Genomic DNA, 27,793 nt, shown 5'->3' with positions numbered 1-27,793 from the left:
TAATAATTTATCTTTAGGATGTTGGATAAGTTGCAGTGAACTTATAGCTCATTACACTCATATATTTTATACTTAAAAAAAAAAAAAAAAATTTGAACAGAAGTAATTCAGGGAAGAATTTTTTAAGAAACCAAATATAATAAAGATACAAAATATAGTTTTGGGTTTAGGACCTAAGCTACTTAACAAAGATGACTTATGCTTATTTAGAATGCTGAGAATTACAGCTTTTAAAGCAATAATAGTTTTTTTTGGAGAAAGCAAGAATGTTTGGTTAGATTTAGTTTATACAGTACATTATGGAGAGGATAACGTGAAATTAAGAGCAAAAGTATACATTTTGAAAAGATATGTGCAACTCTAAAATGAAAGAATATTCCATAAAATTGGAAGCCTACATATTAGCCTACATTAACTAAATAACTATTTGTGTAATTGTGTTAAATGTGTTTGAATTGAAAGACATAATAAAGTACATAATATATATATATATATATTGTTGTGGGATCTGTGAATTCTAAATGGTGTTCCGAACGTACACACACACTCCCAGACACATATGCACGCACACACACACACAAACGTCTAAAGCGCAAAGGACGGAAAGGACGCAAGAATGACCATACATGGGAAACGGAGCTGTCATCACAAGATCCAGCTGATGCAAAAGACCGTTAATGTCGCAAGACTTTGGTTGTGAACGGCCAAGTGTGCAGCTCAGTCAGCTCAGTCATGAGACTGAGTTCCTCTGGAAAAACCCAAACTGTATTGAAACAATGTAACCCAGTTCCGTATAAATATGACTGCATTTTATTGTTAGAGGCTGCATTTTTTATTTTGGTGTCGAATGCATACCTAGAGAGGAATCAAACCTCTTCTAGTATTATCCTGGCTGAATTTCTTTTTGGTTTGAACTGCTCTGCTGTATTGATGTAACTTGGTAAACCTCAGATGAGAACAAGTTCATGTTTACTCGATTTGCTTGAACTGCTGATAAGGTAATTAGTTTTTGTAATATTCACTCATATAGGACTGCCCTGTTGAGATTGAATAAGCTGAAGTTTTATATCCTGTAACATTTTCTTTTTGATTTGCTACAAGTATTGATTTTTGTATTAACAGTGTTTTAATCTTTTGTATAAATAAATTTTTATTTCTAAAGACAATCACTGTGAAGTCTTACTTCAGCTTTTACAAACAGTTCTAATAGCAATAGGCAGAGCAATACATTAATCCTTTATCATCGAAGATATACAAGGGTTCCAAGAGCGATTCAGCTGGAAGGTAAGCATGCTTTTAATTCATATGTCTTGTTAGTAATGTTTATTATTGTTTCCTTGGGTGTGTAGGGACTACACTTAGATTTACTGGTATAAATGATAACAAGCTAGTTGAGGGAATTATTTCCTATTCTGACCTGACAGCAAAAGATCACCTAGACACATTGATACTAGGGGTTAATCAGGAACGTGAGAGCAATACCAGATCTCACCACAATATAATATATATATATATATATATATATATATATATATATATATATATATATATATATATATATATATGCTAAAATTTTTGTTGTTGGACATTAGATGTGCCTTATTTAGAATTTTAAATCTACAAAAGTATTTTTATGATAGAAATAACTGTAAAGGGACTATTGTAATGGGGTTAATCAAGTGTAGGCTAATATAGCCAATTACTAAGCGCAGATTCATCTTACCAGTTAAAATGTAGTCTGTGCTTTTGTAATTATTTATTTTAAATGTTGTGATTTTTAACTTCTGCTTTAATAAGTGTTTTTTTTTTTTTTTTTGATTGTAATGTTCTAATGTTCTTCTAATAACCATAAAAATGTACTATAGCTGCCAAATAAAACCAGAGAGAAATGTATTCATAAATCTTTAAAACTATCTAATTAAATCTTGGGCACAAAATATATAGCCTATATTTGATAAATGAGACACTATAGACCTACAAACGTGTTAAATTATATTGTATACTATCAATTGTTTATGTAAAAAAAAAAAAAAAAAATATATATATATATATATAGGCTATATATATATATATATATATATATATATATATATATATATATATATATATATATATATATATAACAACGTTAACAAACATTTTATATACAATTTAACATGTTTGTAGGTCTATATTGTCTCATTTATCATTGTAGCCTTATTTAAGTTGATTTTCTTTACTGTATGTTTATTTTTGGACTGATAATGGTTAATAAAGTCAAATAATGGTATGAGAGAGTGTCAGTCATTGTGTTCCTATTGGTCGGTGTTAGAGGATCTGTGTAACAACTGAGGCTTAGCCTGACAGTTAGCTTGCCCTGGACCAGGCTAGTTTCCCAGCATAAGTTGCCAGAGTAACTGAGTTCGAACTATTTTAAGTTTGCTTTATGAAACAAAATCAACCGACAATAAGTCTGACTAACCAAAATAAGCCTGGCTTGTATTCTAATCTTGTTTTATGGAACAACCCTCAGGTCCAGCGCAGGCTAACTCTCAGGCACATACTCTAAGTCTAACACAATGATATTACCACTCACTCTCTCACATACCATTATTTGACTTTATTAACCACTATCAGTCCAAACATAAATACAGAAAATCGACTTAAATAAGGCTACAATGATAAATCATACAATATAGACCTACGAACGTGTTCAATTATGTTGTATATGAAATGTTTATGTTAACGCTGTATGTATGTATATATATATATATATATATATACAGTGAGGAAAATAAGTATTTGAACACCCTGCTATTTTGCAAGTTCTCCCACTTAGAAATCATGGAGGGGTCTGAAATTGTCATCGTAGGTGCATGTCCACTGTGAGAGACATAATCTAAAAAAAAAAATCCAGAAATCACAATGAATGATTTTTTAACTATTTATTTGTATGATACAGCTGCAAATAAGTATTTGAACACCTGAGAAAATCAATGTTAATATTTGGTACAGTAGCCTTTGTTTGCAATTACAGAGGTCAAACGTTTCCTGTAGTTTTTCACCAGGTTTGCACACACTGCAGGAGGGATTTTGGCCCAATCCACACAGATCTTCTCTAGATCAGTCAGGTTTCTGGGCTGTCACTGAGAAACACAGAGTTTGAGCTCCCTCCAAAGATTCTCTATTGGGTTTAGGTCTGGAGACTGGCCAGGCCACGCCAGAACCTTGATATGCTTCTTACAGAGCCATTCCTTGGTTATCCTGGCTGTGTGCTTCGGGTCATTGTCATGTTGGAAGACCCAGCCTCTGCCCATCTTCAATGCTCTAACTGAGGGAAGGAGGTTGTTCCCCAAAATCTCGCAATACATGGCCCCGGTCATCCTCTCCTTAATACAGTGCAGTCGCCCTGTCCCATGTGCAGAAAAACACCCCCAAAGCATGATGCTACCACCCCCATGCTTCACAGTAGGGATGGTGTTCTTGGGATGGTACTCATCATTCTTCTTCCTCCAAACACGTTTAGTGGAATTATGACCAAAAAGTTCTATTTTGGTCTCATCTGACCACATGACTTTCTCCCATGACTCCTCTGAATCATCCAAATGGTCATTGGCAAACTTAAGACGGGCCTTGACATGTGCTGGTTTAAGCAGGGGAACCTTCCGTGCCATGCATGATTTCAAACCATGACGTCTTAGTGTATTACCAACACAACCTTGGAAACGGTGGTCCCAGCTCTTTTCAGGTCATTGACCAGCTCCTCCTGTGTAGTTCTGGGCTGATTTCTCACCTTTCTTAGGATCATTGAGACCCCACGAGGTGAGATCTTGCATGGAGCCCCAGTCCGAGGGAGATTGACAGTCATGTTTAGCTTCTTCCATTTTCTAATGATTGCTCCAACAGTGGACCTTTTTTCACCATGCTGCTTGGCAATTTCGCCGTAGCCCTTTCCAGCCTTGTGGAGGTGTACAATTTTGTCTCTAGTGTCTTTGGGCAGCTCTTTGGTCTTGGCCATGTTAGTAGTTGGATTCTTACTGATTGTATGGGGTGGACAAGTGTCTTTATGCAGCTAACGACCTCAAACAGGTGCATCTAATTTAGGATAATAAATGGAGTGGAGGTGGACATTTTAAAGGCAGACTAACAGGTCTTTGAGGCTCAGAATTCTAGCTGATAGACAGGTGTTCAAATACTTATTTGCAGCTGTATCATACAAATAAATAGTTTAAAAATCATATATTGTGATTTCTGGATTTTCTTTTTAGATTATGTCTCTCACAGTGGACATGCATCTACGATGACAATTTCAGACCTCTCCATGATTTCCAAGTGGGAGAACTTGCAAAATAGCAGGGTGTTCAAATACTTATTTTCCTCACTGTATATATATACAGTGGGTACGGAAAGTATTCAGACCCCCTTAAATTTTTCACTCTTTGTTATATTGCAGCCATTTGCTAAAATCATTTAAGTTCATTTTTTTTCCTCATTATTGTACACACAGCACCCCATATTGACAGAAAAACACAGAATTGTTGACATTTTTGCACATTTATTAAAAAAGAAAAACTGAAATATCACATGGTCCTAAGTATTCAGACCCTTTGCTCAGTATTTAGTAGAAGCACCCTTTTGATCTAATACAGCCATGAGTCTTTTTGGGAAAGATGCAACAAGTTTTTCACACCTGGATTTGGGTATCCTCTGCCATTCCTCCTTGCAGATCCTCTCCAGTTCTGTCAGGTTGGATGCTAAACGTTGGTGGACAGCCATTTTCAGGTCTCTCCAGAGATGCTCAGTTGTGTTTAAGTCAGGGCTCTGGCTGGGCCATTCAAGAACAGTCACGGAGTTGTTGTGAAGCCACTCCTTCGTTATTTTAGCTGTGTGCTTAGGGTCATTGTCTTGTTGGAAGGTGAACCTTCGGCCCAGTCTGAGGTCCAGAGCACTCTGGAGAAGGTTTTCGTCCAGGATATCCCTGTACTTGGCCGCATTCATCTTTCCCTCGATTGCAACCAGTCGTCCTGTCCCTGCAGCTGAAAAACACCCCCACAGCATGATGCTGCCACCACCATGCTTCACTGTTGAGACTGTATTGGACAGGTGATGAGCAGTGCCTGGTTTTCTCCACACATACCGCTTAGAATTAAGGCCAAAAAGTTCTATCTTGGTCTCATCAGACCAGAGAATCTTATTTATCACCATCTTGGAGTCCTTCAGGTGTGCTTTCATGTGTCTTGCACTGAGGAGAGGCTTCCGTCGGGCCACTCTGCCATAAAGCCCTGACTGGTGGATGGCTGCAGTGATGGTTGACTTACTACAACTTTCTCCCATCTCCCGACTGCATCTCTGGAGCTCAGCCACAGTGATCTTTGGGTTCTTCTTTACCTCTCTCACCAAGGCTCTTCTCCCCCGATAGCTCAGTTTGGCCGGACGGCCAGCTCTAGGAAGGGTTCTGGTCGTCCCAAACGTCTTCCATTTAAGGATTATGGAGGCCACTGTGCTCTTAGGAACCTTAAGTGCAGCAGAATTTTTTTTGTAACCATGGCCAGATCTGTACCTTGCCACAATTCTGTCTCTGAGCTCTTCAGGCAGTTCCTTTGACCTCATGATTCTCATTTGCTCTGACATGCACTGTGAGCTGTAAGGTCTTATATAGACAGGTGTGTGGCTTTCCTAATCAAGTCCAATCAGTATAATCAAACACAGCTGGACTCAAATGAAGATGTAGAACCATCTCAAGGATGATCAGAAGAAATGGACAGCACCTGAGTTAAATATATGAGTGTCACAGCAAAGGGTCTGAATACTTAGGACCATGTGATATTTCAGTTTTTCTTTTTTAATAAATGTGCAAAAATGTCAACAATTCTGTGTTTTTCTGTCAATGTGGGGTGCTGTGTGTACAATAATGAGGAAAAAAAAAAGAACTTAAATGATTTTAGCAAATGGCTGCAATATAACAAAGAGTGAAAAATTTAAGGTGGTCTGAATACTTTCCGTACCCACTGTATATAATTTTTTTGTTAACACTATATATATATTAACATAAACAATTTGATATTATACAATATAATTGAACACATTTGTAGGTCTTGTATCAATTATCATTGTAACCTATACACATATACATATACTGTACATGTAGATATACTGTACATATACATATATATACTACAGGTTTTATTTTCTTACTGGCTCAATGTTTTGTGCTCAAGATTTAATTAGATTGTTTTAAAATATATGAATACATTTCTCTCTGGTTTTGTTTGACAGCTGTAGTACATTTTATGGTTATTAAAAGAACATTAGAACATTACAATCTAAAAAAAAAGCTTTTTAAAGCAGAACTTAAAATAACAAAATTAAAATAAAGAAAGAAAAGCATAGACTAAATTTTAACTGATAAGATAAATCTGAGCTTAGTAATTGGCCTACAGTATAGCCTACATTTGATTTACCCCATTACGATATATATTTAATATACTTTATTATGTCTTTCAATTTAAACACAAATATACAATTGGACATTTCATTTAAAGACATAATATTTTCCCCAATAATTGTTCCTTATTTTTCCTTCTACTTTGTTTTCCTTTGTTTTTTACCCTTTTGTGACAATCCCCACCACCAACACATCAAAAAACACACAATTAGAAAAATAACCAATAAGTACATAGTTAGACACGTTTACATACGAAAAAAGGGGGAAAAAAGATGAATAAATTAAAAAAATTAACATTCTCATATTTATATCAAACTCTTATAATTACACATAATTCCTAATATGGAATTCAAGTAATATTATTTAAACAACTAATAATACATAAAATAATAAATAGGTAAATTAAAAGGGAGGGAGGGTTATGCATAAATAAAAAAAGATAATTCATGTAATATGTATTCATTTATTTAGAATATTCTTTTATTTAAGAGGTGCCCATATGTAAAGTGATCCACTGGAGGCAAGTGTAAATGAGAACCCAAGTGCAGTTTATTATAAACAAAACCAAACATGAAACAAAAACAATGGCGTGACATGAAAACTCAAAACAAGACATGACCTTGAACAGAACTCATAAACAGTGGTTACAAGGAACAATACTTGACAAAGACAGATGGCTAACATGAGGGCTAAAATACACAAGACTAATGACTAGACAAGGGACACCTGTGAACAATGAAACAATGAACCAATGACAACCTGACACATCAGACAAGGGAACACATGGCAGGATCACATGACTTACAAGGGATCCCATGACAGACAAGGAAACATGACGTGAACAAACCCAAAAACCCCTCTAAGGGCGGCTCCTGACGCCCAACAAAACCCAAAAAAACTAAATTCCAGGAGGGTGGTGGAGTGGAGGCGGTCTTGGGGGAGGGATGGAGGGCCAGGCCCGTGCAGGGGGACAGGACATGGGACGTGGCATGGCGTGGACGGGCCTGGGTCGTGGCCTGTGGGAGGACCTGGGCCGTGGCATGGCATGGGCGGACCCGGCAGTGCAGGAAGCCAGGGCGGATCCGGCAGTGCAGGTGGCCAGGGTGAAGCCGGCAATTCAGGGGACCATGGGGGTGCAGCCTCCATGGTCTTATCAAGGACCCTACTGCCCCTCCCCCCAATTTTTTTTCTTGGGGACAGCTATGGGGTTATGGGCTGGAACAGACAACGGCTCAGGAACAGACACCGTGGCTGCCATCTGGGGACGTGACTCTGGCATGGCGGTGGCCATCTTGTCCGAAGACACATACACAGCAGGCGTGACGTGAACAGCCTCTGGCTGGGCAGGCGTGACGTGAACAGCCTCTGGCTCGGCAGGCGTGACGTGAACTTCAAATGTGTGCATCGACCACACACACCATATGGCTGTGGCCATAATGTTTAGTGTAGCGGTCACTGAGGGCTCAGGATTAGTGGCAGCCATCTCTGCTGAGGGCTCAGGTTCAGGCGTGGCAGCGGCCATCTCTGCTGAGGGCTCAGGTGACATGGTGGCAGCCATCTTGTCCAGAGACACTGGCTCGGCGGCGGCCATCTTGTCCGGATACACTGGCTCGGCGGCAGACGTGGCGTGAACAGACTCAGACTTGGCAGACATGACGTGAAGAGACTCAGACTTGGCAGATATGACGTGAAGTGGCTCAGGCTTGGCAGACATGACGTGAAGTGGCTCAGGCTTGGCAGGCATGACGTGAAGAGGCTCAGACTTGGCAGACATGACGTGAAGTGGCTCAGGCTTGGCAGGCATGACGTGAAATGGCTCAGGCATGAGGTGAAAAAACTCAGACTTGGCAGACAGGGCGTGAAGTGGTTCAGGCTGAGATGATACTGTGGGTTTGCGGTGTTCCTCACCGGTAAAACCCACAGTAAATGAGGAACCACTCAAAAACAGGGCATAGTCCATGTATTGTTCAAGTGAGAAGTGAATTTTTCCCCCAGGCAGTCCATAGCGCAAAGGTTCGTCTAATCCATGTCTAAAAATGTCCTTGAGTGCTACGTCATTAAAATCTACCTTGTGACAGACTTCGCAAAAGTCCTTGACATAATCCTCAATGGTCCGGTTGTCCTGACGAAGACGAAGGAGGTCAACTGCTGGGTTCATGGTTTAGGTCAAGTATTCTGTAAAGTGATCCACTGGAGGCAAGTGTAAATGAGAACCCAAGTGCAGTTTATTATAAACAAAACCAAACATGAAACAAAAACATGGCGTGGCATGAAAACTCAAGACTTGAACTTGAACTTGAACTCACAAACAGTGGTTTGTGTAATAATTACATAATGTAATACTGTATGATAATTAGGGGAGAGTGGGGCACAACCTAACGCTTTTTGACTTTCTCCATTTTTGTAAACCTACTTTGGGTTCAGAGTATTTATTTGTTCCCAAATTAATTTCCCACATGTCTAGTACAATTATGTGGTTTTGTTTCATTAATACAGCGTATACTTTTTTCTTTATTTACCCTGAAAGATTGGAAGTGAAATGTGACAACATGCCCCATAGGTGGGGTACGTTGTAACATGTGAGGGGCACATTGTGAGGGGCACATAACACGACCATATTACAGCTTAAAATGTGATCTAATCAAAACAATATACAAGAAATCTTAAAATATTTTCTCAATAAAATACAATTATTAAGTTTTTTTCATATAAAATAATGTCATTTTCTTAATAATTAAAAAAAAATGTTTTTGGAGTTTGACAACAAACACACCGCAAATTACAGATATACAGCATAGTTAAAAACATATTTATAATTAATCATTTCTGAACATTGACTCTGTCTTTATTTGCCTTTTTCTCATGGTTTCTCAATAGAATTCATAAAAGTATAGAATATAATATCATAGTTCTAATAGGGGCACATTGTAACACAGTGTTACAACATGCCCTGCCTGTGAAAATGGGATTTAAAGGGATACTCCACTTTTTTCGGAAATAAGCTCATTTTACATCTCCCCCAGAGTTAAACAGTTGAGTTTTACCGTTTTAGAATCCATTCAGCCGAACTCCGGGTCTGACGGTACCACTTTTAGCATAGCTTAGCACAGATCATTGATTCTGATGAGTCTAAAATGAATCCGGATCAATCAAGTCAGTGTTGGAGGGGGTGTGGAGAGACAATGGCTACTCACTCACATATTTTTTGGCAATGCCCTTTGTTGGATAACATTTGGAAATCCATTTTTACATATATTAATAAAGTATTGAATGTTGAACTGATAAGAGATCCTCTGATAGCAATTTTAGGGGTTAAACCAGTTGTGATATGCAGTAGGAAAAATATGTATTTATTACAGATATTACTGATAGCAGCAAAGAAAGCAATTACAATAAAGTGGCTTAAAAACGAGTCACCAAACCAAGCTGAATGGCTAACAATTTTGAGAAATATCTACACTATGGAAAAAATTACATATTCGTTGAGATTACAGAGGGAACTTTTTATTGAAAGATGGGCACCATTAATGACAGTGATGGAGGATCAGTAGAAATAACTGGTTATAGTTGCCAGGGGAACTTGTATACAACCCATGTTTTGTTTTAAGTTGATGTTTGTTCTGTTTAAATTGTTTACTTTAAACATTGTTAACAATTTTTTTTTTATATCCTTGTAACTTTGGACATATTTTTCTTTGGAATTGATCATACACGTAAGGATGTGTGAATGTTATGATCCCCTGTAAAGGGTATTGTTTCTGTGTGGAAGTAATTGTTGTAAATGGGGATCTGAAGAACATTCAAAATAAAAAAGAAGTAACAAAAAAAAAAAAAAAGACCAAAGAGTTTCAATATTTTTCCTATTTAAAACTTGACTCTTCTGTAGTTAAACCGTGTACTAAGATCGACGGAAAATGAAAAGTTGCGATTTTCTAAGCCTATATGACTAGGAACTACTCTCATTCCGGCGTAATAATCAAGGAACTGTGCGGCTGTACCATGAGTGCAGCAGGCGTAATGATATGACGCAGCGCCTGAAAATAGGTCTAATAGGTTAGACAAACTTAGTCCCGGTCACGTTGGAAGAAGTTACCGAGCTGGGGACTATTTTCAGGCGCTGCGTCATATCATTACGCCTGCTGCACTCATGGTACAGCCGCACAGTTCCTTGATTATTACGCCGGAATGAGAGTAGTTCCTAGCCATATAGGCTTAGAAAATCGCAACTTTTCATTTTCCGTCGATCTTAGTACACGGTTTAACTACAGAAGAGTCAAGTTTTAAATAGGAAAAATATTGAAACTCTTTGGTCATTTTGAAAGAAATGCTACTGGACTCATCAGAATCAATGATCTGTGCTAAGCTATGCTAAAAGTGGTACCGTCAGACCCGGAGTTCGGCTGAATGGATTCTAAAACGGTAAAACTCAACTGTTTAACTCTGGGGGAGATGTAAAATGAGCTTATTTCCGAAAAAAGTGGAGTATCCCTTTAAACCCGGCTAGTGTCTTCTGCTGGTTAGATCAGCATTAAACAACCATCTCAACTTTTAAATAACAGATTGTAGATTAAAATAATATAAGATTTGTCTAATTTTAAATAAAAACCAAATACAGAGATGAAAAAATAATGTAGCCTAAGTAAAAAAATTACTTTTGCTATGGTCAAATAAATGTTCAGTGATATTTTCCAAAGATTTCTGAATTTTGGCACAATTTTTTCTGTATATACTGTTGATGTGACAACTAGTAAATACACTAAGTTTCATCATGCTAGCATGTGTGGAAGTATTTAAAACAAGTGTGTTACAACTCGCCCAGCGTTAGGTTGTGCCCCGCTCTCCTATTCACATTAAACCATATGGATTTTTGGGTGAATTACATGTGGGGGAGTGGAGAAGAGGGGGCGAGATGTGTTCTGAGGTGAGACTTTGCATCTCAAATGGTGAGTTCAAATCTAATTTCCTTTGTTCTCTCAGAGAGTAGCTCTCTCTTCCAGTTCTTCCAGTTTTTCCAGTCTTAACAAAAGTATTACCAAAAAGTCTCTTATAGGATTCAATGTCCGCATTGCGCTTTATCGCCATTCGCCAACACTCCGACCCAAGCACAACCCACGCGAGATATAGGCCTATGACACTGGGTTCATAAATCATATTCACAATATTAAAGCAAAATCATGCGCCTCAGGTAGGCTAGCCTACCACCCACACAGAAGTGAAATTAAAAATAAAACGAAAGAGGGTTAACACGTCTTGAGGAAGAATATTTCACTGTCTTTTAATTTTAAGCAGCTAAGTTATAAAGACGACAATTATCAAAGAACATAGAAGAAGGCTACAAAACACCTGTTTTTTTTCTGAAGACCGATTTTGCATTGACTTGGGATCGTGTTAAGGGACAAGCGCATGTAGGGTGAATTGCCCTAATGTGGGACATTTTTTGCACTTCAGACTTCTGTGACATATTTCGATGTGTAACCAAAACATTAAATCCACACCCAATACCATTTTAAAAAACGTACTCGGTTACTAACGTAACCTCTGTTCTCTCTAGAGAGGGAACGAGTATTGCGTAAGCTAGCTTACGCTGCGGGAAAGTCTCCTTTCACGAGATACTGAAGCCAAAAATTATCCTAATTTTTTAAAACTTGTCAACGCAGTGCGGCAGCCTGCAGACCTAGGGCAAGCGAATCGCGTGCCCATTGGCTGCTCTGCGGCAACTGCAGCAGCCTATGGCTGAGCCTTGCGCGTGACGTCACGTCCAATGAGCGCGCTTGGCGCGCTTAGTGCGTCACAGCCCGTCATTAGGGGTGTGGCTTAGAGTATATAAGCAAGGAACAGAGGCTGCTTCGCTGGTTTCTGTCGCATGAAGCGAAAATGAGCTCGTGGCGAGAGCACGGCGGGTTACGCAATACTCGTTCCCTCTCTAGAGAGAACAGAGGTTACGTTAGTAACCGAGTACGTTCTCTTACGAGAGGTTCTCTCGTATTGCGTAAGCTAGCTTACGCTGCGGGAACACCTTTGTCAACGCCGTGCGCGCGCCCAGCATCCTGAATGAATCCCGTGGGAAGCCCAGGGAACGCGAAGCGGAGCTGGGCGGCCAAGATACCACAGTACACAAGCACATAATATGGGGCAGGGAGCGGCACAGCCGGTCCAACTAACACTTCCATATAGTGTAGCTCAACCAGTAGAGCTAAATCAGCAGCGTAGCCCGCGCACAGACAGTGGGCTGGCTTACGCGAGACTTAGACTGATAGCACTTTGGCCTGCAAAGCGGGAACTTCCAGGTTGTAAAACCTAACAAATGTGGAGGGGGAGGCCCAGCCTGCCGCTGCACAAATGTCATGAATGGGAATCCCACTGGACCACGCCCACGATGAGGCCATGCCTCTGGTGGAGTGTGCCCGAATGCCCAAGGGGCACTGCAGGTTTTTAGATGCGTAAGCAGCTGCGATAGCATCGACTATCCATCTGGACAGAGTGTGTTTCGAGGCGGCGAGACCCTTGGTGCGCCCACCAAACGAAACAAAAAGCTGCTCTGAACGCCTGAAGGCGGCGGAGCGCGAAATATAGCTTCTCAGCGCCCTAACTGGGCAGAGGAGGTGACTATCTGCCTCGCAGCCAGTAATCGGCAGGGCTGAAAGGGAAATGACCTGCGCTCTGAAGGGAGTGCCCAAAATTTTTGGGACGTACCCATGCCTCGGTCTGAGAATAACTTTAGAGTCATTAGGTCCGAACTCGAGGCACGCAGCGTTAGTGGATAACGCGTGAAGGTCTCCCACACGTTTTACTGAAGACAGTGCTATCAGAAAAACGGTTTTGAGCGTGAGGTATTTCATATCCACAGTTTCTAACGGTTCAAAGGGATGTGCTTTCAGTGCGTCTAAGACCAGTGAAAGATCCCACATAGGAACCGAAGGGGGTCGCGGGGGGTTCATCCTCCTCGCTCCTCTAAGGAAGCGGATGACCAACTCGTTCCTTCCTAATGCGCGGCCCGGCTCTGAAACAGAGAGCGCTGAAATGGCCGCGACATAGACTTTGAGCGTGGAGGGGGACCTGCCCGCGTCCAGCAGCTCTTGAAGGAAACACAATACTTGCGAGACCCCACATGTCTGTGGATTGAGCCCTTTGGTAGTGCACCATTTGTTAAACACAGACCATTTAGACGTGTAGAGCCGCCTCGTGGAGGGGGCTCTAGATTGTATGATCGTGTTCATCACCCCTTCTGGTAGATCAGCATGTAGTTGTTGAGGCTCCACGCATGCAGAGACCAGTGCTCTGGGTGGGGATGCCAAATCGAGCCGCGGGCTTGAGAGAGAAGGTCTCTCCGCACCGGAATCGGCCAGGGGGCTGAGTCTGCCAATTGTATGAGTTCCGGGAACCAGGCTTGGTTCTCCCAGAACGGGGCTATGAGGAGCACTGTGTGGCGCGCTTTCCTGACTCTCTCGATGACCTGAGGCAGCAGAGAGACTGGCGGAAACGCATATAGCGGGCCGCTGGGCCAAGACTGGGCCAGCGCGTCCTCGCTCTTTGAAAAGAACGCTGGGCAGTGTGCGTTGTCTTTTGACGCAAAGAGGTCGACTTTCGCTCTGCCAAAGCGGCGCCACAGCGACTGGACTGTTTGGGGGTGTAGAGACCACTCCCCAGGGGGAACGTTGTCCCTGGACAGTCTGTCGGGGCCCTCGTTCAGATGGCCAGGCACATGCGATGCTCTCAGAGAGCGCAGAGAGTGCTGAGCCCATACGAGGAGGCGTTCCGTCAGGGCGCAGAGTTGCTTTGATCTGACACCGCCCTGGCGGTTCACATAGGCCACTACTGAAGTGTTGTCCGTGCGGACTAGAACATGGTGACCACGGAGGAAAGGGAGGAAGTGCATGAGCGCTTTCTCGACCGCGAGCATCTCTAGACAGTTTATGTGTAGGAGATTCTCCTGGTCTGACCAGTGGCCAAAGACCGGTCTGCCTTCGAAGAGCGCTCCCCAACCTAGGTTGGACGCGTCTGTAGAGACAACTTTCCGGTGTGAAACCACTCCCATATTCACTCCCGTGTGATACCATTCGGCTGCTAGCCAGGGCTGCAGGGCTGAGACACAGACCTGAGTCACTCTGATTAGCGAGCCGCCGGTCGTCCAGGCTCGATGGGATACGCGCGTTCTCAGCCAGCGTTGAAGCGGGCGCATGCGCAGTAAACCCAACTGAAGCACTGCTGCAGCTGAGGCCATATGCCCCAGAATGCGCTGAAATGCCTTCAGGGGAACCCGGTTGCCTTCTTTGAAGGATGCAGCGAGGCGCTGGATGCGGCGCGCGCGCTGCTCCGTCAATCTGGCCGTCATCGCCACCGAGTCCAGTTCTATTCCGAGAAAGGAAATCGACTGCCGGGGCGAGAGCGAGCTCTTTGTCCAGTTGACCGCTAGACCCAAAGCCTCCAGGTGGTCGAGTAGCGCTGTTCTGTGAGACACAAGTTCTGTCTCTGACTGCGCTAGAACGAGCCAATCGTCCAAGTAGTTCAGAATTCGCATTCCCTGACTCCTCAGGGGAGCGAGAGCCGTGTCCATGCATTTCGTAAATGTACGGGGTGCTAAAGACAGGCCGAACGGCAGGACTGTGTATTGATAAGCTCGACCGTCGAAGGCGAATCTCAAAAATGGCCTGTGACGGGGAGTTATCTGGATCTGGAAATAAGCGTCTTTCAGATCGAGAGAGATAAACCAGTCTCCTGGGCGAATTTGCGCGAGGATCTGTCTGGTTGTAATCATCCTGAACGGCCGTCTCATGAGGGCTTTGTTCAGATGTCTCAGATCTAAAATAGGTCTTAATGCTCCGTCCTTCTTGGGAACGAGGAAGTAACGGCTGTAAAAGCCTGACTCGCTCAGGGAAGGATGCACCTGTTCTATGGCCCCTTTTCGCAGCAGCTTTGTTATCTCTGCTTGAAGCAGATGTGCTGTTTCCAAACTCACTTTCGTTTCCGTCTGCGCTAGAAAGCGCGGAGGGCGACGAGCAAATTGGAGCGAATAACCGTGTCTTATGGTGTTGAGCACCCATTCTGACGCGCCCTGAATAGCCTCCCATGCTTTTGCATGCATAGCTAGGGGTCGAATGGTCTCTGGGTTCAGATCGCCGCGTTGCGCGGGATGGGGAACCTGTATCAGAGAAGACGGGGCGGCGCGCGCGCCGCCGATGCTCGGACACGAGGGCAGAAGAACAGGGCTGGCCGACTGTGCAGAATTTAGTAGCTCGATCTCGGACGATGGAGCGTGAACTGCTGTCAAACAACCCAGGCGCGAGGGCGGCGTGGGGATTATGGTGTCTGAAAGTGGGCGCGCGTGCTCGTGAGCTGGCGCGGGATATGCACTTATGACACGGCCAGTGTTTGGGGGCTTTATGAGGTTTGCAACCTGTCTGGCGGAGCGGGCAGTGGGCAGGTGTGAGCACAGGGCTGTGGGCACATTTCCTACACTTGATGCTCGAGCGGAAAGTTTCCGCTTTGAGAGATAGCGCTCTGGACGCGTTGCCATGGGAACCTGGTCTGTGTGAGGCAGTGAGCACACGGGAGTGGGCACTTTTTCTACACTTAATACCCCTGCGGCTTGAGCCGTAGCAATTTGAGGTAACTGAGTGACAAAGCGAGCAGCGAGTAGTTGTGAGCACGGAAGTGTGGGCACTTTTACTACATTTAGTACTCGAGCGGTGTGAGGCCGCTTTATGAGAGAGCGCTCTGGGCGCGTTACCATGGGGATTGTACTTGTGTGAAGCAGTGAGCACATGGGTGTGGGCACATTTTCTACACTTAAAGCACTTATACTCTTTTTGAGATTTATCTGGGTCGCCGAGAAAACGGCGTTTGTGTGCAGGCGAGCGAGTGTAAATACTGGCTCGTTGGCTGCGGTGTGTGCTGCTGCAGTAGCCTGAACATAGGGGACTGACAGAGCTGTGCGTTTTGATGGCGGTCCGGCCGTAGCGGGACTCAACCATCTTTTCCTCCTTGCGGATGTTAGGAGGACTTCGCGGGCTCGGGCTTCAACGCGATCTTGGACCGCGGGCCCCGTGGGGGCGGCGGTCTGTGACGGCTGGTCGAGCGCGACCTGGGGCGATTGCCCTGGCGTCGCTGCGAAGCGCTGGGGGGCCTGGAAGAGCGCTGGTTAGAGCTGCGCACAGGAGGCTGAGTTTGAGGGCGGCCTGTGGCTGAGCTCGAACGGCGGGGCAGGAAGAGGTCCATCGCCTGCGACGCCTTCTGTACCTCAGAGAACCGATCCACAATTCCGCTGACCGCAGGGCCAAAGAGGCCGGTGGGCGAGAGTGGTGCGTTCAGAAACACAGCGCGCTCTGACTCACTCATGTCCGCGAGCGTCAACCATAAATGTCTGTCGATGACGGTGAGCGCGGCCATGGATCTGCCGATGGCTTGAGCAGCGGTCTTGGTAGCGCGCAGCGCGAGATCCGTAGCGCTGCGGAGATCGGTTAAGGCAGACTGATCCGAGCCCTTCTCGTCCAGTTCACGGAGGAGGTCGGCTTGAAGGATCTGAAGAATAGCCATTGAGTGCAGGGCGGAAGCAGCCTGGCCGGAGGCGGCGAAAGCGCGGCCGGCGAGAGCTGAGGTGGTCCTGCAGGCTTTAGACGGCAGGGCAGACTTTGAGCGCCATCTAGCAGACGGCGGGCAAAGGTGCGTTGCCACAGCATCCTCAACGGCGGGGATGCCGTTATAGCCGTTCTCGGCGGCTCCGTCCACCTGGGAGAGAGCCGAGGAGACTGGCGAGCGGAGTCTGGTGGAGAACGGAGCGTTCCAGGACTTAGAGAGCTCGGCGTGGAGCTCAGGCAGGAAGGGTGCTGACCTAGAGGCAGGCGCAGGGCGGCGGCTAGGCAGAAAAAACCCGTCAAGGCGATTGGGCTCCGGCTCCTTAGGTGGAGACCAATCCAGTCCCATTCTCTCGACCGCTAAAGTGAGGAGGCGGAGAAGCTCTGCGTCAACACTAGCGCGGGTTCGAGAAGACTCCAGAGTAGAGGGGGCGGAGCGGTGAGAGCCCGACCACTCCTCGCTGTCAGACGCGAGCAGAGAGCAGCTGTCAGCGGCATCATCTGCATCATCCCCCAGGGCGACGGCAGTGCGGGCAGTGGCCGGCCGCTGCGCGTCGGAGAAGGGTGGGGGGGAAGGAGAGAGCGAGGCTCGCGGGAGAGGTTCCGGCGAGCGCTCAGCTGTAGCGTCCAGTTCCGGCGGCCTTTGAGAGCGACGTTTCTTCTTTCGTGGCCCGGAAGAAGCGGCCGGAGAAGATGGAGTTTCTTCGAATTTAGCGAGTCGAGCCCGTAGGGTCGACATCGGTAACTCCTCACACTGTTCGCAGCCGCCCTCGGAGAGAGCGCGAACAGCGTGGTCAAAACCCAGGCAGAGAGCGCACAGCACGTGGCGGTCTCCGTCGCTGAGCGAGGCTCTGCACGAGCCACAGGATGTGCGAGGCATTTGAAACAACGCCTCGCGCTCTTTTAGATGCAAGTGTGTCGCGGCGGACACACACACACACAACACAGAGCAGAAAAAAAGGATATATGTGCCGGATGGCGCAGCAGGCAGGGAAGGCTGAAGGCGGCGAGCGGCCGGCGTCCTCAGGCTGAGATCCTCGGCGTGCTGGTCGCTGGATTCAACGGCGGCTTCCTCGGAGATCAGCGATGCGAAGAGCTTCGCTGAAGAGACAGAAATCAGCGAAGCAGCCTCTGTTCCTTGCTTATATACTCTAAGCCACACCCCTAATGACGGGCTGTGACGCACTAAGCGCGCCAAGCGCGCTCATTGGACGTGACGTCACGCGCAAGGCTCAGCCATAGGCTGCTGCAGTTGCCGCAGAGCAGCCAATGGGCACGCGATTCGCTTGCCCTAGGTCTGCAGGCTGCCGCACTGCGTTGACAAGTTTTAAAAAATTAGGATAATTTTTGGCTTCAGTATCTCGTGAAAGGAGACTTTCCCGCAGCGTAAGCTAGCTTACGCAATACGAGAGAACCTCTCGTAAGAGAACCCAGGATGTATCCTAATCAAATCAAAAGAGAAAATTCAGATAACCCATTCATAAGATAAATTATAGACATATTAGTGCTCTTATTGCAAGTCGTCTGAGAAAAACTGCAGCTTCCTAATGTGGGACAGAACGTGTCCCCAATGTGGGACACTGAAAAATCTATGATAAAACACCAAAAAATCACATTGATACATGTAGAATAGTAAAATCTTTTATTTTAGATTCACTGGAGAGTAGATTTAGGGACATTCCATGCCCTGGCCAACAGTCAGCTGAGGGACCCCACCATCCTCAACAATCTGCCTATACTCCTCTGGCTCCTCTCATCCTGTCATGCCTCCACTGATTAAGTTTCTTTCTCTTATCCTTTACCTGTTTCTGCCTCTCTTTCTGCATATGACAATCTGTCCCTGTCTTTCTCACCTTTACCATTGTGATCTAAAATGCATTTCATTGAATTAATCAGATGCATAAAATAAAGTGGAATTGCTTTATTGGTTTTCTACGGCATTTTTAAATTCAGAGCTATTTTTAATTTTAAGTCAACTATACCTTTTACACATACATGACACATACATGACACACACACACACACACAGAGAGAGAGAGAGAAAGAGAGATAGAGAGAGACACACACACGTATGTAGGCATGCACACGCACAAAAGAGCCTTCAAACCGCCCTCCAAGAATAAAAAATTCACATGACTGTAAAAATCTGCATTAACAGTATTGTAATATTGCATTACAAGACTAAAACCATGTAAATAACCATGTTTGTCCCACAAACCATGCCCCACCACACATTTTTGACTCAATGAAGTACTGTCCCACATTAGGCTGATCATACTGTCCCGGATTTGGAAACCACATTTCCTAATGTGGGACACTAAGAAATTTGATAAAAATATAAAATATATAGTTGATACGCACAAAGTTAGACTATTTTTTGATGGACAAACATTTCATAAGCATATTAGGCTAAAAAGTTGCAGGATTGCATTGTTTAAAATGTATTTAACTCCTTAATATCAAACTGGTTAAAACTCTATGTCACTGGCCTTCGGATGGTCTTCACACAAGGTGCCTCCTGTTTGATGATTGCTCCACCCTTAAATATTATTGGACATTTGATAGGTCATGTGATTTTGATCACATGACACCACAGCTTTGTCTAATCCATAGTTTAACTGTCATTCATGTATTTATGGGGGACCTACAAACACTAGACCTTAGGTGTCCCACATTAGGCAGTGTCCCACATTAGGGCAATTCACCCTACGCGTTTTTTATTTTTTTTTTATTTTTTGCAGAGTTTATCCATAACACCTGGATTCGTTAATTTAAAGAATGCTCAAGATTGTGTATATGCTGTCGTGCTTGACAGTTGTCAATGCAGGTAAGTTAATTTAATGCTTTCCTATCACCTTATTTTGCAACGCGAAAGTAAGCTATTCTATTAATGTGTGTGAGAATAGTAAAACTATTTGTCCTACAAACTATAATTACTTATTATTATCACAAACTTTTCATTAACTTCGGTAGGCTGTACAACAAGGGAATTGTAGTTGGCTGCTTTTTCTGCAGAGAGACGATCTCTGTTGATTTGTCTTAATTTTGTATCGATCGTTTGTTGAAATGATGAGGGTGAGAGACCTTGCGAGCCACATGATTTTTGCCAAAGAGCCATGTGTGGCTCGCGAGCCATAAGTTCGACCACTGTGCTAGCATGACGAAACTAGTGTTACTAGTTGCCATATTAATACTATATAGAGAAATAATTTCGCCAAAATTCATAATCTTTGGAAGATATCACTGAACATGTATTTAACCATAACAAAATTAATTTCTGACTTATGTTAATTTTTCACGTCTATTTGGTGTTATTATTTAAAATTTCAAATCTGATATTATTTTAATCTCCAATATGTTATTTAACAGTTGATATGGTTCTTTAATGCTTCGCTAACTAGCAGAAGACACTAATCCCAGTTGTGCAGGTGGGGCATGTTGTAATAGGCTACTGTTACAACGTGCCCCTTTTAGAACTATGCTATTCTATTCAATACTTTTATGAATTCTATTGAGAAAACTTGAGAAAAAGGTGAATAAAGACTGAGAGTCAATGTCCAGAAATTATTAATTATTATTATGTTTTAAATAGCTAAGGTCAGCATGAATGTGGTTGACTGTATTCCCTTATCTAATTGTGATGTTTAGCTAACAGCTGTTTACAGTAGGATGGCAAATGTATCATTTATTATTCTATTGTACTTTATTATTTATAGTTAAAATTAAATATATTAAATATAATTAATATTAAATATAGCCTAATTAAAATGATTTTTTATATCTTCTTTTGAAACTCATACATGTTTGGAGGGTGAGTAGCCTAAATGTAGAGTTTATATTTGGGTGACCTATCCCTTTAACGTTGCAATTTTCCTATTTGTCAGTGAATGTTGGATCGTTTTTCAGATTTTGAATATCTTTTTTATTTTATTTTTTGTGACATACAGAAAAGGAGAAATATTGAGTTAGGAAGTTTAGGAAGATCTTAGGTTATAATAATGTGTCTGCCTGGTGAACAATTAATAATATGTGTGAAATATTCATATTTTTATGTGAATTGTAATTTTGCACAATGGCCTGCTGCTTTTTTAAAATATTGTTAGTGTTAAAGTATCATGGTCTTGTCATAAACTCAACTATGGACTTGTCCAGGGGCCTCATTTATAAACTTAGCACGTGAAAGTGTGTGGAACTGTAGACCGTTGTGTAAAAGAAATGGCAATACTGCCTCTCATAAATAACATGAAGACTTCACAAAGCAAGTCTTACAATTAACAGCCTACACGAACACCCGTTTGATCGATCTGCAGTGCAAAACAAAAAAAATCAAACTAAGATTACAACAGAAATGCAAATTAACACATATTTGCAAAAAGAAAAGTGAAATATGTTCTGCAATAATATTGGCATGTTATGCAATTCATCCTCATAACACATCTGCAGCTTGTCAGATGCAATCAAATGGATGGTAATAAAATTCCATGATGCCATCACAATGCGTAATGACGCACAATGGCTGATCTTGCGCTCTTAGTTGAGTGAAGTTACGTTTCTTGGTTTTCCTCTCTGTGTTTGCCATGATTTCGCAATCGATGAATATTAACTTGTGGGCGTTTCACGGACTATTTATGGGCAACTATGGGCGTGACATGAAGCCGCAAAAGCTACATTTAGAATTGATTCTGATTTATTGAAAACTGCTTGTTGGATGGCTTGTAGGATGTGTGTGCGCACGGTTTTATAAATCCGAATATTTCTGTGCTCTCCTTTCACGTACCAACACTCTTCTATTGTCATATGATGGTCACACACATCTTAAAGATAACATTTCTTCTTCAGTTATAATGCCAGAGGAAGATAAGTCTGAAATGAAATGTATAGTCATGTGTTATGGTCTAAATATGTTCTAAAGTTTTTTAATTGAATTTAATTGAATTATGGTCTAATTTGACTAATCTGTACTAATATTTATTGTCCTTGTGTACACAGGTTCTCACTCACTGATGGCTTTGGCAACATATATAGTTGGAAAGACACCATTTCCTGAGTTCAGTGTTGTGGTGATGTTGGATGATCTGGAAATAGTATATTATGACTCAAACACATGGAAACCTGTCTATCGCACTAACAGTGATTCAAAATACTATGATGAGGAGAAAAGTGATGCTGGTGCTATATTTCAAGACATGTATAGTAGCATGAAAACTCGGGATCTTTATGCTAATAAACACCTCAATCACACAGATGGTGAGAACTATACATTATCATCATTAACAAATAATTTAATAACAGATGTAGCTTCTATGTGTTTTATTAATTTTATTAAAAAATTCGATGTAAGACTTTAAGAGGGTAATCATAGAGTCCATAATATTCATTTTCAGTCCAATACATTTTATATTGTGTCAGTGTCAGAGTGAGGACTAATAAAATCTTTTTTTTTCTTTTATTTGAAGGTGTACGTGTGTTTCAGAGACTTGCTGGATGTGAACTGTTGAATGATGATAAACCAGGTCCAATTCATTCCTGGGATGCTTTTGATGGACATTGTATGGAGGAGTTCACCTATGACCTGGAAAAAAACGATATCCATTTGAAAAAGCCATGGATGATATCATGGGACCAAGTAGAAAAGCTTCAAATACACTTTTTATATGAACATGTTTATCATCCTATTTGCGTTAAAACTTTGCAGAGGTACCTGTATTTGGAAAAGAACAATGTGATGAGAAAAGGTGAGAGAATCAACCTAATTATCTTCAGTATAATTAAGATAGAAAAAAAAGTATAATCAACAAATATGACCCAGACAGCGGTACTGACAGAAAATGTGTGCCTCTGAATGCGTTATGAAACATAAATAACAACAGTAGGGTGGGGTGGTGTGGCGCAATGGATAAGACACATGCCTTTGGTGTGAGAGACCCCGGTTCGAATCCACTGTGAGACACCAATGTGTCCTTGAGCAAGACACTTAACCCCTAGTTGCTCCAGAGGCGTGCGACCTCTGACATATATAGCAATTGTAAGTCGCTTTGGATAAAAGCGTCAGCTAAATGAATAAATAAATAAAAATAAATAAACAGTAACACTTCTCATTATTCTCTGTAGTGAAACCCAGAGTCAGACTCATGGGGAAGAAACTCCCAGACGCTCAAGGGCTTCAGATCAGCTGTCTGGCCACTGGTTTTTACCCCCGTCACATTAACCTGACCCTGTTCAGAGACGATCAGCCTGTGGATGATGATCAGATCACAGGAGGACAGATTCTGCCCAACGGAGACGGAACTTACCAGATGAGGAAGAGTTTAGTGATCAGCGATGAAGAACTACGTGAAGGGCATAAATACAACTGTACAATGAAGCACCTCAATCTGGACAACAAACTGGACATTATATTTGGTAAATAAAAAGGCCCAACCCAGCAAGCAAACAAACAAAATGGCCTTTTTGATATCAACAACTACTTCAGTAGCCTATATATCTTTATTTTTTGTATTTATTGTGTATTTTTTTAATTCACCACAATTTCAGATCCAGATAAATATGACCCAGGAGGATCCTTCAGTCTGTCTGTAGTTATCTGTGTGCTGGTGTTAATGTGTGTGGCTGTTCTCATCGTAACTGCACTCATCATATGGAGGAAGAGACGTGCTGCTGGTAAATGTTCTACGGTCCAGTTCATTACGTTTGATGCTCAATTAGAAAATGAAACCAAACATAATGTTCCTTTAGAAGAGGCTCTTTCAATGTTTACCGTATACAGTTTTGTGATTGTGACTTTTTATTCTGGTTTATTTCATCTTATTCAGGACAAGGCTCTGAGACGTCACAGAATGAATACTCCCCTCCATGTGAGTATACTGTGTTTTACAAGTATACAAGTCAGCAATATGTTCATTTTAAGTTTAATTTTGGGAAATGTTTAGAAATGGAACCAAAGGAATGTTTTATTGATTTCAGCCTCCACGCAAGATGAAAATTGAATCTATGTAGTCATTACATAAATAAAAATCAAGACAACACATGGGAAAATTAGCATTTTGGGGAGTTTCCAAGATGGCTGCTTGATTGCACATGTTTTGATCAGCTCTGCATTCCCAAATACTTAAATTGACTTGTAACACTGTTGCAAAGAAGACTTTGAAAGATAGCTAACTCTAATAACACAGTGATTCTTCGGACACAACAATGGGTGGTTACAGACAACTTGCATGATTATCTCAAACAAGACACTGATCTGGATGAATTTATACTGGTGGAGGAAGAATTTCCATCTCTCCCTGAAACTCCATGCAAGTCTCCATCCCCAAACAACATAGCACTGTAGACAGACACACAATGGTCATCCTCGCACAGATCTCAGAACTTTCCCGGCTGGTGCAGAACAAATCACCAAAAACAATTGAGTTTATTTGCACCAACATCAATGCCTTGAAAGACAAAGGTACTCATGCAGAATATCAACTGAAACAAGCTGTCAAGTGTGCTAAGGAGCAAGAGAGACGACTAACCTTGTTGGTAGGCTATTCGCACAGGAATCTGAGAATTCATGAGCTTCAAGAGAGAGGAGTTTTTTCTTACTTGATGCATGTAGAAAATCTCACCCATCACAAGTATCTTTTACTTGGAGTAATAATTCATCAATAAGGCAGTCTAGGATTGATTATTGGTTTACATCCAAGTAAAATATTATCACAGATATAAAACTTTCTCCATTTTCAAGTATTCCCTTTAAATCTTTGTAAAACTTAAATAGAAAATCAGCATACTGGAAAATAAATAATTCAATACTACAACATGAGATAATCACCAGCATAGAAAAACTAATCTCATCTTGTTGGAATAAAGCAAAAAATGATTAAAAAATTTTAATTTGAAATTAGATTATTTATTTTTTTCAAAGTATTGTAGTGAAATGGCAATGGCAAAATTAGGAAAATTGGTGAGGATAAAATTGTTAGTAAAATTTCCATCTTCTAAAAAAGTAGGCTAGAGGAAACGTCTGAATTGGACTAAACAGAACTTACTGAGCAGAAACTTAAATTAGAGGAAATTTACAAAAGAATGGCTGAAAGAGCCTTTATAAGATCTCAAACAAAATAGCTTGAAGAGGGCGAGAAGAGCTCTGACTATTTTTTAGACTTGAGGCATGCAATCCAAAAATAATTATATTGAGCAATAGAATATTAATGGTGATATTGCTGAGGACCCCAAAATCATTGCACATTTTTGTTGAGTTTTATAGTTATCTTTACACCTCTAATTTTTGTCAACAATCTCCTACTTCTTCGAGTAGTTTTTTGAGTCCTTGCCCAACATAAAGCATCTTAGCATAGAGGATACTATGCGAAGCCCCTCTCAGAATTAGAAGAAATTATTGATGCCATAAATTATTTGAAAAATAAGTCTCCAGGAATGGATGGTATAACTCAGGGGTGTGACTTGTGCGTGCGTGCAAGGCACGGGTCGGGTATTGGTTAACATAATGACCGCTCACCGCTGTCGACGTTTTTTTTTGCTATTGCCACGTCATGGTAGGTGCGCCATGTATTTTCCTGCTTTTTTGTCCTTTGCCAGTCACACCTATGATAACTGCTGAATTTTATAAAGCATTTAGGAAGACCGTAGCTACTTTTTTGTTCAGAGTTTTTATGGAGAGCCTTGAAAGAGCTTTGCTTCCTCCAACCCTGATGTGTCAAGGGAGGCCACCCTAATTTCAAAACCAAATAAAGATCCTATTTTAATTGATAGTTGGCAGCCAATTACGTTGCTAAATAATTATAAAATAATTGCTCTTTGACTTTAACTCTCTGAACAATGCTTTTAAAATAAACTAGCGTAGACAATATTTTCTCAAAACCCATGATCTGTATGGAATACAATCCCTCTGTATATGTATATCTCTGTATATGGCAAATAATTTATTTTAATGTGCAATCATAAAATTGAAAAACTTCAAATTAAACTCTAAATTCTATCAACAAGCACTTGCTGCTTGGAGTCTCAATTAAGTATTCATTTATGCTTATTCAACAATATATAGATATGCTCTCTGTTGTTTTCTTTCTTTTTTTCTTTTCCTTTTCTCTTTTTTTGTGTAATTTCTATTGTATTGTGAAACATGTATGTTCTTCTTATGGAAGCTACTCTTGTACATGCTATTTGTTGAAAGCATTAAAAAAAATAGCATTTGCTTGGTGGATGTAATTTGGGTTGTTATGAAAATGACCATTAAACGATGAAACCACAAAGGAATGTAACACAGGTAACGAATGTTTAACAGTTATGAAATGTTTTTAAAGAATAATATCACTTTATAAGTTTTCTTTTCTTGCTGGTCAAAAGGAGATTTGTGTTTTATCCAAGCTCTTCTCACTCGCAACTTCAAGGCATCTGATATTGTCATGTCCAATAATTTTTTTTTTGCATCCTTATACAAATGCCCAAAGTTGCCATAATGTGACATATGTGACCCTGGATCAAAAAAACAGTCACAAGTCGGACGGGTATATTTGTGGCAATAGCCAACAAAACATTTTATGGGTCAAAATTATCGATTTTTCTTTTATTTCAAAATCATTAGGATATTAAGCAAAGATCATATTCCATGAAGATATTTTGTAAATTTCCTACCGTGAACATATAAAACATTGATTTTTGAGTGAATGCAGCACAACCGAGAACATAAATGGACGAATTTCTCAGTGTTTCGATGTTTTTGCACCCTGAGATTTCAGATTTTCAAATAGTTGTATCTCGGCCACATATTCATCCTAACAAACCATACATCAATGGAAAGCTTATTTATTCAACTTTCAGATTATGTATAAATCTCAATTAAAAAAAAAAAATTCCCATGTGACTGGTTTTGTGGTCCAGGGTCACATATTACTTTCAAAGAGAAACCTTTGCCATCAATAGACTGACACAAAGGGCATGGAAATTTGTGCCAGAAACCAAGGGAAGATCATTTTATCATATGACATATTTTGCCGTAAGATTTTCAGTTTGACTGTGTAAGCTTAAAACTGAAATTCCCAATCATGCATTCAAAAAATGCCTGAAGAAGCGTTATGTAATCTAATGTGTAACATGCCAAAGTTCAGATTTATCTTTTGAATGGTTGAATTCAGAATGGCATACTAGCATTATATGCTTAAGGCATTGCAGAAATAGTAATAGTAAAACATTTAACGCTTGAACAAATTTCAACTCGATAAGAGAGTCCCAAGGTTTAAAGCAGTTGTTATTATTCCAGTGCCAGAAAAGCAGAATATCAGGTTCTCACTCACTGATGGTTTTCGCCACATACAGTAAATCCAGAAAATATTCAGACACCAGATATATATATATATATATATATATATATATTTTTTTTTTTTTTTTTTTTTACTGGGTGCAGGACACTATAGTTCATTTATGTATATCCATGTGAGGATAGCAAAATAAAGTAAACATATTATACCCAAAAATTCTCACATAATGGACCAGTAAAATTTATTCAGACACTTTGACCTGACCATGTTTTGCCTAAGTGTTTTTTTATTTAATTGCTAATGCATCCTTTTTACACCACAGACTATTTAACCTAATTCATTTGTGAGGCAGTCTAACAGAAGGATGGCCAAAACCAGTGAAATATCAATTGAGTTCTTGTCATATTTTATTTACCATTTTCTAAAGTATAGTGATTGAATAAACTGTGATGATGTGAGAAATGTTGAAGGTGTCTGAATAAATTTTGGCTTGACTGTATATTGCTGGACAGACACATCATGAGTTCACTGTTGTGCTG

The 27,793-nt window shown here is 41.4% G+C and overlaps 1 protein-coding gene across 1 annotated transcript; it reads left to right on the top strand.

Annotated features, from left to right (window-relative positions):
- Positions 1-499: 499 nt before the first annotated feature.
- LOC311278336 (zinc-alpha-2-glycoprotein-like) lies at positions 500-26,205 on the top strand. The gene is made up of 8 exons (XM_084389096.1): positions 500-1,284; positions 19,737-19,822; positions 21,985-22,242; positions 22,452-22,730; positions 23,107-23,397; positions 23,530-23,655; positions 23,808-23,849; positions 23,959-26,205. The coding sequence occupies exons 2-8, from the start codon at positions 19,774-19,776 to the stop codon at positions 23,979-23,981; spliced, it is 1,068 nt and encodes a 355-aa protein (XP_084245222.1). The 5' UTR covers positions 500-1,284; positions 19,737-19,773; the 3' UTR covers positions 23,982-26,205.
- The last annotated feature ends 1,588 nt before the right edge of the window (positions 26,206-27,793 follow it).

Source organism: Rutilus rutilus (genome assembly GCF_951802725.1).
Source record: "Rutilus rutilus genome assembly, chromosome: 19".
Lineage (NCBI taxonomy): Eukaryota > Metazoa > Chordata > Actinopteri > Cypriniformes > Leuciscidae > Rutilus > Rutilus rutilus.
The sequence above is the reverse complement of the archived record's forward strand: the minus strand, read 5'-3'. Positions and strand labels throughout refer to the sequence as shown.